This window comes from Sparus aurata, chromosome 18 (assembly GCF_900880675.1).
Source record: "Sparus aurata chromosome 18, fSpaAur1.1, whole genome shotgun sequence".
NCBI lineage: Eukaryota > Metazoa > Chordata > Actinopteri > Spariformes > Sparidae > Sparus > Sparus aurata.
The window spans coordinates 30,295,272-30,308,115 of record NC_044204.1 but is presented as its reverse complement, the minus strand read 5'-3'; the positions used below and the strand labels follow the sequence as shown (position 1 = coordinate 30,308,115).

Genomic DNA, 12,844 nt, shown 5'->3' with positions numbered 1-12,844 from the left:
GTTACAGTCGAATGTCTGAGTGCAGCACAGTTAGCTAACAGGCTCCATGTGTTGTGTTTAATAATGTCTCAGTATGTTAGTATGTCAGCATCTAGAAGGTCATTCTGAGCAGGTAAAGTAGTTTAACACACAATATGCAGCCTCGTTGTAGCCTGCACTGAATATATTCAGTGTGTTTGTCTCAGTTCTGGTTTAATGTGTTATTTAAATCACTGCACTGACTCCCTGTGTTTCAAAAGACAGACTTTTAAATCCTATTACTTGTGTATAAAGCACTAAATATTCCCAGGACTTAATACATTTGGTTTACTTTACTCTGAGCAGCGCTGTTCTGATCAGAGTCAGGATCAGACAGCGACATTTAAACATTACGAGGGAAACGCAGTCACAAGTTGTGAGCGGGTCTTATTTTGCGCAACAAAATGAGCAATCCAGCAATATTTGGCGCGCACCACCTGCTGTCATCACGGGGTCTTTGGGCAGGACTTATTTTAGACGCAAAATGATTGACTAGCCCTTTTCACACAGAGTCCCCGCAGCCACAGTCTGATTTTTATTGCAACTGATCTCGAGTAAATAGGGCAAGCATGCTCCTAGAGAGCAAAGTGAAGGTCCTAAAATACACATGAAGTGTATTACGTGTAGTATGTTTTATCTTAGTGACATTAAACAGAGTTATTCCCACTGCACCTGTTGGAATTTCGCAATAAAACACCCTCTTGGCTCTGTAGGGAGTCTGCTGTGTTTGATTCTCATGTTTTTTTAGGGGGCTTATAGGGATGAGCTTGTATTTGATTAAATTTTTTTGTTTGTTATTAATAGTTGTTGTGGTCGGTAACTCCAAATATCATCTCCTATCAAAGTCAAAGTCAAAGTCAGTTTTATTGTCAATTCTTCACATGTACCAGACATATAAAGGAATCGAAATTACGTTTCTAACTATCGCACAGTGAAGACAAGACAAGACATACTTGCACTATCATGCATAAAAATCCGGAAATATTGTACTTGACTACTTATTAGGTCTTCATTGTCTTTGCATCTTCTTCCTGGTGTCTTTATCCATCACTGATGCACATTTGGTTACATTTCACTGCAGCAATGTGGAGAAATCTCACCTCAAAATCACCTCTGAAATGAATAGACTCGTTGTATTGGTGTTGCTTCCGGCTTTCACATGCAACTGTTTCAACAACCCTTTGTTTCGGGACATTGCCCAGACCTGCCGAACTGGACTTGAATAATGAATTACAATATAATGTCAGAAGTGAGAGGAAACACTGATGTTATTGACCTACATTTGTGTCGACCTGACACCTGCGATAAATGTAGTCTTCTTGTCTTTACCAGGTCAAAACTTAACGTTACAACACTTGTTGACAACAGCAGCAATAAAATGACTGTTGACTGATCACACAGACGATGGATGTTCTTTTCAGGCTGCTCAGGTCTTTTCTTGATTTTTATCTTTATCGTTTCAGGAGACGATTGGTGGATTTTGGTCTGTAACTAAATTAAAGCTGCTTTAAAGAATTCCAGTGTTCGTCCAGTGGTGCAAATTATCTACGTACATTTATTTATTGTAAAAAGCTCATTTCTGTACACAGTGTGGCATCATTGTTACATTATATTGATGTAATAACATTATTCACAGCCAGGGGTCATTTTGCTGCAGAACTTTTCTCTTTTGAATGCAGGACTAACTAACTTCACATTCCCCCTGACTGCTGTTAACAATTCAACATTATCCTGCATGCAAGTTTAACTTTGGTAGCTGTTGATCGTTATCGACAGTTATTATTTCTTTCCATGAGTCACTGCTCGACCCTAAAACGCAGCTCTCCCGTCCTCGCTGACTGCTCAGCAGCCAAATGTATCAAACGTTGTTGTTTTCAACAGCAATGTCACAGCGATGTGGAGACAAGCTTATAAATCACCCGACACCACGTACGCTCGTCTGAGAAGCATTAGTGACCTTTCAGTTTGACAAAAAGCCCCGTGGCTGAACTTGTTTTCTGAGACAATTACTCTTTGAGTTTCCTTTTTTCACATCGAGCTTTCATGAAACAAGTTGTCAAATGATTTTTAATTCCTCCCAGATCACTCTCAATGCAGTTATTTACATGTTCTTCTCATTATGTTTGGAAATGTATAGTGTTTTCAGCTCAGCATCCTGTTTCAATACATATTTACACTTGTGACATTATTGCTTTAGCTCTTTTTTTTTAGCTTTATTGCTGTAGAACTGCACCATCATCAGGTCAAAATCTGAATCTGTCCAACATTTTGGTTAATTATTAATGTTTATTTCAGCCTCAACTGTCTTTTGAGTTTTGTGCCAATAAGCAAATGTAAACACACCAAATTGAGATGTGTAAGCATCCAATCCAGTCCTGATCATGATCCCAATCATCCTTTATATTTCTTTTTTGAAGCTTTTCTTTCCACATTAATCTTTAAGAAAAGCCTTAAAAATACGGTCTTACCCTCAAACATCTCTCCTCTAACTCACACTCCCAGCCTCTGGACATTAGAGTCAAATAAAGCAGGCATTATACAAAATGTATGTTAACTTATTGTCAGTAGGAAGACAATATGCCACATTATAGGCTCATTGAAAATTAACCTTATAGTACTTCTTAATCTTTTAACTACTGTGGTTTAACTACTTTATATAGTTTATCTGCTGAGTTTTTGTGGCTTTCTTCTTGGGGATCAATATTGCATCATAACTTATTGGTTGATTACTGTATCTTTTGTATCATTATCCAAAACCTGCCAAGTATGTGGTAACTAAAGTTGTTGGACTAATGCAGTGGAGTAAAAACGACATTATTTGTCTCCGAATTTTTGTGGACTAGTATGAAGATCTGAGCCTGCCAAATCAGAAATTAAAAAAGAAATGGATAAATGGCTTAATTAAGATAATATGCCATCAAATGCACCATAAATAAAATTCACAATTAATGTAGTGATTCACTGATAGAAATAGAAATGTTAAATAAATTGATATTTTTGCTTTAATTTCCCTTTATTTGTCTATTAGAGGAAAAAATACATTAACAAATGAACATGGACATAAAATTAGATGGTAAATAAATAATTGGATTAATGTAAGGGTAAATACACAGGTAAATATGGTAGATGTAGATAACATATCACATATTAACTATATTTATTTTCATTTCCATCATTTTGGTGCATTTTAATGGCATATTAACTTATCTATTGAGCTATTAATTAATCTATTTTGATTTATTTTAGATTTGGTAGTGTTGGTCCTCCATAGAGTAGAAGTATAAAGTAGCATAAAATGATTAAACTAAAGTACAAGTACCTCAAAGTAGTAAATGTACTTGTAACAAAAAAATAAAATAAAAATAAGCATCTACCCTTAAATCAAAATGTAGAAATGCAAACTGTGCAGAATTAAAGCATGAAAATAAGCGTTTGTACCTTTAACTCACGCTAAACAACATTTGCAACACGTCCACCACGATGTGACCTCTTCGTCCTGATAGACGGTCACGATTGATCGCTTCAGAAGTGACGTGAAAACCCCGAGGTGACACAGTTCCAGCAGCTGTGTACCTGTGATCTCTGACATGAGCGATGACACAATGAACAACCCATCACGCAGAAAATGGTGTCAGACATAAACCATCAGAGCGGCGCTGGACAGCCGCTGATTACTGCTGCAGAGCAAACATTTGTTAGGCTTCTCTGAACAAGCACAGATAGGCCGCGGCTCAATTGACAGGGCCCCCTAAATTGTGTCTATGACGCCTGATCCATCGCGTCAAAACCATTAAGAAGGAGACTGGTGTGATGATAATGTATTGATCAGATTGTGATGGATGACCCCTGAGGATATATAAGTGAAGTTCTCGGCTGTGCAGAGGAATAGTCCAGATCTGACCTTCTGAAGATAAAGGCACCATGCTCTCTGCAGCTCTCTTTTACCTCCTCGCTGCGATTTGTTCTGCAAGATGGACGCATGCTCTGCCTCTCTACCCCGACACCAACCTGGAGCCACAGGCGGGTGAGAATCTTTAAATTATATTCCTCAATTTTACAGATTTTTCACTGAATTTGACATTTTGTGGAGATCAACGTGGATATTTTCCTTTGCAACTCCACCAAACACTTTCCTCTGAGATGAATGCAGTCGTCTCTAATATCCTTTCATGATAACACTTGTGTTATCTGTCTGTATTCTTAAAGCCATAATGGCACGATGATGAGATGAAAGTTGTTGTTTCACCCCGACAGATTTCATTCAGAAGTTAGTGTCAGAGGTGGAGGAGGGACCTAACACTGCCGAGGGGGAGCAGAGGGAGGCGAACAACCTGTATCCTCTTCTGATGCAGCACAATGGAGGAAGAGACTCCTGGAATAAAGGTACAAACAAGACAGACATCATGCAGATATCTACAGAAATCTGTCAAATATGGGAAACATATTGATTATTTTCAATTCTTCTTTTTTTTAAGGGGCTAAAGAGTCAGTACAGCAAGAGAAGTTTGCAAACATGGTAAGGCTGATAATCTATGTTTTAGATAATCTATGTTTTAGTTAATCTATGTCTTTGATAATCTTTGTCTTTGTACAATATTTTAACAAGCTGGCTAACAAATGTGAAGTGGGTGAGGCCTGTCAGAAATGGTTGTAATTTTAGCCTGGAATTCATACAGGTTTTTCCAGAGTTGCTTTATTGATCAATTATTACAAAACTATTTTCAGGACGAGATTTTTTTTATAAACTTCACAGAAACTGATAAATAAAAACTACATTATCTGCACTTGGTACTCACTCAACACTCATTTACATGTATGTTAAGACTGTGGCTCTTTTTGTGTTGATGTCGAAGTGAGCATCGAATATTGTCAAATCTAAATGAAATGCTATGAAAAAACAGCTCTAAATCAACTGGAGTTTACGACCCATCATCATCACGTTTTTGTTTCTTCTTGTTTTTAGGTCGACAACCTAAAAGAAGCCGTGATGACGCTGGCAGCGGCTGACAAGCTCCGCTCTCAGGGTTTTCTCAGATCAGAGCAGAACTTGCCAAAAACAAACAAAAGAGGTGAGCGACTCTGTTTGTCTTCTGTCACTCACGCACCACACCTGCTCTTTGTTCACTGTATAATGACGCCAGCTCAAGCTTTTAGTCCGGAGACTGACATCACGCGTCAAAACCAGGTGTGATATCAGAACTGAGGTTATTAAAACTCAATAATGTAATCAAGCGGATGTTTAAGTAAGGCTTGAGCTATTTAAAGTTACAGGTAGAGATGGGACGACAATGTAAAAGTTCACAACACAGATATTTAACTTATTTAAGTTGTAGATATACAAGCTATTGCTGAGTAACTCCACTGAGGTGATAGTAAACATTAGCCTGCCTCATGTTGAGGCCACACATGCATCAGATCTGAGATCTTGGGCAGATTTGCCTCTGTGACATTTCTTCTCTCAGATTAGTGCAATAAAAATGGCCTCATTTTGTTTGAGTTTCTGTTCAAACTGTATTTAAATGTCTCAAGTTAATTACATAAAACCTCATCTGCATATTAAACCTAAAAATCTTCTGAAACTTTTAATACAAATAATGATTTTCTTCATAAAGGTAATCAGGAAGTTTTGTGATGTGATCTACTTGTTAAAACATTTTACCCTGTTCACCTGCCGAGTCTTATTGTTTGTCTAAACATGTAAATTATTAAATATTCTGAGCTCAACTTTCTAGTTTTATTCCTATTCGATAAAAGGTTTTTGTTTATGTAGTGAAACATCAACGATAATTTAATCTTGAGATGACATTCAGAATTTCATCTCTGACTTAAATATGTAAAAAGAAAAGAAATCATATATTTTATTTGCATTCAAACAACTAAAGTGTCTTTTCTCAAGTGCTCAGTAAAAACTACAGTTACTTTGTTTAGGAAATAAATAGTTTTCATGTTTTCTAAACAGTAAAAAGAAAACAAGTCCCATAATTTAGCATTTATGGACAAAAACTAACCGTACAATCTGTAACATAGTTGTAGCAGATATAATCATATTTGTATCATGTTTATTAATATTCAGTGTTTGTCAACAGTCATAATTTCCCTCTGAAGACATCATTTATATTATTACATTTAAATTTGACCATGTAATTATTCTTCGTCTAAATGCTAAATAGTGGGACTGAAATAAATCATTGCAGATGGTACAAGACAAGTAAAGTACAAAAATATTTTAAAAAGTAGTATTGTTATGCACCTTTTTTAATGTACAGTTTTATTCATCACGACAAAAAGCACATATTTCCTTTAAAAGCAGGAAATAAAACTACAATATAAACACTTGAACAGGAGGCTTGATGAAGAGCGACGTGTCTCTGTTGCTAATGTTTCTCTCTGATGTCCTCGCAGCATGTTTCTGGAAATACTGCGTCACCAACTAGAGCTGAGCGGCCGGCCGGATGTTTGGTGTGATTTCAGCTCGGCCTCTCGCCACTTTTGTTTCCCATCGAACAGTATAATCATCGTCTGAACTGAATCAACAGAAGATATATTTTTGAAGCTGTGTAAGATTATTGTTTTCTTTTGTGGCTGAAAATAAAGTTGAATATCGGAAATGCCATGGAGGCGACCTGCTCTCGGTTGTGAGGTTTTTAAAATGTTTATGATATTTCAGCACACACATGAACCCCATAAAAATCAAGATTACGACAAATGAATTTGCTGTTTTTTATTAGTGTGACAGTCAGACAATAGTCATATCAAAATGCGTTTGTACAGGATAAGATACAGGAGTGAATTCCACGTATTGTTTCATGTTTTGCATTAGAACGAACTGTTACTGAAGGTTTCTGCGTTTTCTGCTGCTCACACCAACACAATCACGTTTACATTGACGAGGGTGTTTTGATCATAAAAAGCATGAAAAAATATATTTACACTATAAACAAAAACATAAACAGTCAATTGCACATTTGGCCTTTCCAGCGTGGCATCAACACACCATTTGTCAAACAGCCGATGACATACAACCAGTAAAACATTTTGCTTTTGCATGTTTGCAGGACCTAGAAGGTGGAATAGTGTCTGATTCATTGCCACGGTTTATTCTTGGAGGTTGAAGCCCCCTACTGAGCACCATCTTTACTTTATATGGATACAACTGGGTGAAAACAGGAATTAAATTACAGAGAATCAAGTGTTTATTTCCTCTGGTTGGCCACGCTGAAGTAGGCCTTCTCGATCTCGATGTCGGCCGGACACGTCTGTTTGAACTCATCTCTCTCGTAGGCGTTGTTGAGGTATCGCCACACGCCCGTGAACTGGGCGGGGATGTCGAAGTCGCAGTACTTCTTGGCAGCAATCTGAAATAAAAGAAAGAAGACAAACATGAAGCTTTGTGAGTGTAATAAGTGCACGCCTCAGGTCATTCACTGCAGCAGACCACCTGTATGTCTTTACATCAGAACAACACCACCTGTACTATACTAGTGATGACATCATCACACTGCCTCACCCTGATGACGTGCAGTTTGGGCAGCAGGTTGCAGTCAGCTAAGGTGAGGCGGTCTCCGTCCAGGAACTTCCTCTTGGAGACGGTGACGTCCTCGCTGGAGTTGTGGTCGATCTCCTCGGGCAGAGGGCTGACCAGGTATTTGTCCAGGCGGTGGAACTCCCTCAGCAGGTTCTTCTCATGATCTGACGGGTCGGAACCACAGAAACGTGATGTTTTTCCACTGGTGTACTATAACTACAGCTGATCTGTCAGAACATTTACTCAAGTGCTGTCTTTCAATGCAATTTTGAGGTTCTTGTGCTTTTTTTTATGTAACTTTATACATTTTCTTCACTACATTTCAGAGGGAAATGCTGTATATTTTACTCCACTGCAGCTGTAGATCCTTGTAAATTAACTTATTATTTACAATCAATTATACATTTATAAAGAATGGATTGAGACGATAGATTGTAGTTGATTAATCTCAGTAAATAAAATAGAAAACCAGGTTTTATCTCAACCAAGTACAACGTAAAATACTTTACAACTGTAGGTATCAATGTATAACTTATAGTAACACTATGATGATATAAGGAGGAGGATTTCTGCATAACGAGTACTTTTAATTCAAGTATTCGCATCTTTCCATTCCAAAACTGTTATTTCTTTACATGATATTGATCATTCAGTTGATTTCTGAATGTATTATGTTAATTTTAAAAGTTGACTTTACTGCAAAAGAGCCAGAAAATGTATAACCTCAGATCTACGGACAGTGGACCAATCGATTTAAAGTAAACTTTAACTTTACTTTTTTAATTTTGAGGTCGTCGTTTACCTCAGTTTTCTTTTTCAGTAAAGTCACTATCAGATTTTACAGTGTGAGCATTTTAAAACACTACTTGAAATAATTCAGGGCAGTTTGGACAAAAAAAAAATCATCATATTTTAGAGGTTAACCAGATAATTCGAGATAAAATTGTCCTGACAGATTTGAATAATAACTACAGCTGTCAAATAAATGTGGTGGAGTGCGACGTACAATATTTCTCTCATATCGAGGAGCATGAAACAGAAAATACTCAAATGAAGTACCTCAAACTGCACTTAAAGGTTCAGTGTGTAGGATTTAGCGGCATCTAGAACACCTCCTGTCTCACACTTTCCAATGGTAGCCCTCTCTGCGGCGTCAGTGTTTGGTTTGATTGTTCTGGGCTACCGTAGAAACATGGCAGACTTTATTTAAAGGACTCATTCTTAGGTCACACAAAGACAAGGATTCTTATACACCCATAAAAACGTAAACTACACACTGAACCTTTAAGTAAAGCTCTTGAGTAAAAGTGAGTCCTGAGATAAAACAATTAAACATGTGTTTTATCTCACATCCATGTGCGTGTTTAATAAATGACACAACTCACAGGCGTTGTTCGGACTGTTCTTGATGAACGCGGAAAACTTTGCGAAAATGTCGGCGCCCACGTCAAAGGACTCTTTGTTCAGCGGGCTGAGATGAGGATACCTGCGGGGGAGAGGAGGGAGGAGAAGCCAGGGGAGTGAACCAACGGCAATCATCAGGATCGCTCTTCATTAACGTTTGTTTGTTTTGATCAAGGGTACCTGGGAGGAGCCAGTGTTTGCTCAAGAAACTCCTCGATTTTGATGAAGTCTGTTTTGAGGGTGCCGTTGTAGAGGAGGAACGGAGGGTTGGTCCCGGGGGCCAGGTCTTTGAGCTCGGCTGGCTTCCTGGAAACGACGTAGAAAGATGGAAGAGTTAGACACCTCGGGTTCTTTTCTTCCATTTAATACAATCACACTGTTATCGAGCACGTCAAAACTCTGAGAGAGAGAGTTGTCGTGTTATCTAGGCGGTCAGAATCATGCGGCGCTGTGGATTAATGACTTCAACGCTGGCTGTTGGTTTAGCTATAAACACACAGCGCAGGGAGTGGTCTCCTGCTTGAAAGGCTCGTTGTGTGTGTGCTCTGAATCATTCAATTATCAGCATCCTTTCAAAGTTTCCTGATCTTATTTGCTCCCCAGCAATGACCCTGAGAAATTCACACAATAAAGTCCTCAATTAAAGAAGGTGTTTGTCTGAAGGTGACACAGAGCTCTTTGTACCCTTTGACGGGCTCCTCCCTCCAAACCTGCGAGCAACACACCTTTTGATTAAGTGAGAAACGGTTTTGGATTACTCAAAGGAAACCTCGCTCTCTCCCTCTCTTGTGTCGCTTCTTAATAAGAGTTCTGTGTGAAAGTCCCCACGACCAGATGCTCAGGAAGTGTTTCTTATGCCAGAGGAGAAGGGGGGGGGGGGTGCTTACTTCCTCATGTCAACGGTGGTCACCGTAAACTTCACTCCTTTCAGCCATAGAACCATGAACAGCCTCTGGCAAAAGGGGCAGTTCCCCACGTTCTCACCATCGTGTCCAGCCTGAAACACACAGTAAAGTCAGAAAAAAGGTTCAAATGTCTTCGTTTTTGGACAGTAATCACAATATCTGCTCTCCCTCCCCTCTGCTGGTAAACAAGTGATTTTGGAAGTGAAAGGCACGTCCGGGGTATTTAAAGAAATTTTTTCCTCCCCGCAGGCATTGTGTTGTAGCGGAAAACAAAACGCGCTAACGTCACCTAGCTCGCAGCGTGACAACACAGTCCGTTTTAAAGCCCAGCGTGTGTTTTCTGAGCTCACGCTCTCAGCTGATATGTGTTTGACAGAGATACCAACTCGAATCATTGTGACCTGGAAGTTAAAGACTCTGGACTTCAACGTTTAAAAGCAACAGGGAGGGAATTATCTTTTAATTGAAGAGATTAAGCTGAAATAAATTGTTTGTTTATGTGTTTGTTTTTGTGTTTTTTTTCCTCTGGTTATCAGCAGGAAACACTGCAGAGTGTTTGGGAGGGGACTTGACTTGACTCGCCAAGAAAAAATAACTTGGGCTAGATGAGAAGAAACATGCCATTTTTCATGTCTGTATGATAAATATGAGGCGACAGTCAGAGGCCGATTAGATTAGCTTAGCGTAAAGACTGAAAACAGCTGACGTGTCTGTCTGCTCACTTAATAACACATCAAATCTAGTAAAGAAATCAAAGTGGGATGGGAAACATGGGAGCTGCGGTTGTTCTGGAGTCGTATCAGCCCAGTCGCCACGATATAATGTTAGATACGTCCAAGGTTGACATTTTTAGCAAACGTGGCAAATCACTTTCAAATGACATGACATGGTGTGCAAGTGATGGCCGTGGCGTTGTTGGCAAGCAAGGCTGCCAAAGGGCACATCAGTGGATGTTTTTAGGGACAAATCTCCAAAACCGGCTATTTTTGAACAGTAGTCAAAGCAACTTTTTCTATGATCGTGGCGACTAAAACAGGTCGTTAAAGCCAAAACCAACACAAAGTTCATCCATAGACTTCTCTGAAACCTGCACATAACTCCCTTCGTATAAACCCCATTTGTTGTTTTTACAGTCCTGTTTTTGTAAAGATTAAACACACAAGACATGAAATGATAATTAGTTAGCTTTGGAGGTGCTAGTTGGACAGAGCTAGTTGGCTAGCTGGTTCCACTTATTTCCAGTCTTTATGCTAACCTCCCGCTAACTTAAGCTAGCAGTCTGCTGTAGGGGTCGGACATGATATTGATACAGCAATATAATGTGAGATATAATTATTGATAAACTGGTGCCAAATATCAACATTCTTATTAGTCTTAACCGTCTTCACTGGCAGATATCGTGATGTATTATCAAATAATTGACTTGCAGCGTATCGTTTATCGTAGGATCGCTGTGTCGTGATCGCGGGTGATGTTTTGTGAATCATATCACAAGTTACTCTGTGATTCTGGCTTCATATAGATTGTGGGAGTGGTTTAAATCTTCTCATCTAACTGTCAGCCGCAAAACAAAAAGGCACACTTCCCTAAATGTTGAACGACTCCCTTAAAGATGCACCATGTGGTTTTGGGGAAGCAGCTTTAATCAGAAGAAAAAAGATTTTTCACTTCTTTTCTTTTTATGCTTAAACAAACTAAATAAACAACCTCTCCTTGTTTTCATGACTGAACAAACTGAGCTTAAAGGACAACAGAGTTTCACACTGTTTCACTTTGTTTATATGTGGCGGACCCTGCCACCTTTCTGGCTTCAAACAGAGTTATTGGATCTTATTCACCTCTGAGGACAGTTTGTTTGTTCAGTTGTGGAAAAAATAAATGTTGCTGAGTTTGAATTTCATCTCCACATCTACAAATTGCCCCTTTAATGTTTAATGTTTAATTCACAGAGAGTCATAATACGTCTGGTAGTGCCGTCGACCACACATTGTGCTATCTCGTGATGTTTTTTGAGCCTCGTTCGACCTCGTGTTATCTCAGAAGACGCCGTGTCTCCGTACAGATGACACAAACCCAAACAGATTGGTGTTGAAGATCCTGATGTGTTATTTCAATACACTGGGTTCAACAACACGAGCTCGGAAAAAAGACTATTTTGTTCCTGATAAAGATGAGTGTATCTGAGCGTGTGCGTATGTGAAGTGGGTGTGCCTGCTGCAGTTCTGGGGCCAGTCAGCCTGCACGCTCTCAGCTCCGTCTGGGTGCGCGATGATAAGGTGGACCGACCATCTGCCTGTGGTCAGAGTTCACTGATAACATTTTCCGTGACCCTCAGCGGGGATACGAACACCTCAGCATCTGGATCACACGGTATCTGCAGGAGGCACCGCTCAAAAAAAAAGACTTGTCCTCTGATTGATGCTCATAGATCTCTGCCCTTTCACATGACTGAGAAGTGAGCAGAAAACCTACGGCGCCTCCCTTTATTTGCTCACACACTTTCAGATATAAAACAGGCACATCAGGAGAAAGTTTGTGTGTTCTTTTAAAGGTGAATTCAGGTGTTTTTCAGGGCTTTTCCCTCACATGTTGCAATCTACTTCCTCTTTCGTGCAATCAGTGAAATTGAAAAGAAAAGACTGACCTTGATGAACAGCTCGATGCTCGGCTCCTTGTCAGAGTTCTGCCGAAGTGCCATCTCGTCCCAAAAAAAAGTTTAATTCACTTTTTCTTTTTTAAAGTTCCTCTCAGACAAAGCTCAGTGGCTCTTCACACACACCCCCAAACAAATCAGCAGATCTGTAGAAAGAGAGCTGATTTTAAAGTGCTGCTCTGGTTCTCAGGAGGCTGTGCGGTCGTGGATGTCAGCAGAGAGAGAGTGCGACACCTCGCAGGGCTGCCTGGGTTCTGTCAGAGGGCTCCTGGGAGGCTATCGCTCTGAGCACACTTTTACAAGTCAGGGGAGAGAGGGAGGATCCAGAGACGATGGGCG

At 39.5% G+C, this 12,844-nt stretch overlaps 1 protein-coding gene across 2 annotated transcripts; it reads right to left on the bottom strand.

The window, feature by feature from the left end:
* Window positions 1–6,724: 6,724 nt before the first annotated feature.
* clic2 (chloride intracellular channel 2) lies at window positions 6,725–12,844 on the bottom strand. Of its 2 annotated transcripts, none has more exons than XM_030397357.1 (6): window positions 12,497–12,837; window positions 9,835–9,944; window positions 9,128–9,253; window positions 8,929–9,029; window positions 7,526–7,707; window positions 6,725–7,373 (listed from the first exon to the last, which is right to left on the bottom strand). In XM_030397357.1, exons 1-6 carry the CDS (start codon window positions 12,548–12,550, stop codon window positions 7,212–7,214), a joined length of 735 nt encoding a protein of 244 aa, XP_030253217.1. In that variant the 5' UTR covers window positions 12,551–12,837; the 3' UTR covers window positions 6,725–7,211. The 2 variants fall into 2 exon arrangements, with proteins under 2 accessions (XP_030253217.1, XP_030253218.1); XM_030397358.1 differs by having other exon boundaries at window positions 7,323–7,456; window positions 7,487–7,707; window positions 12,497–12,844.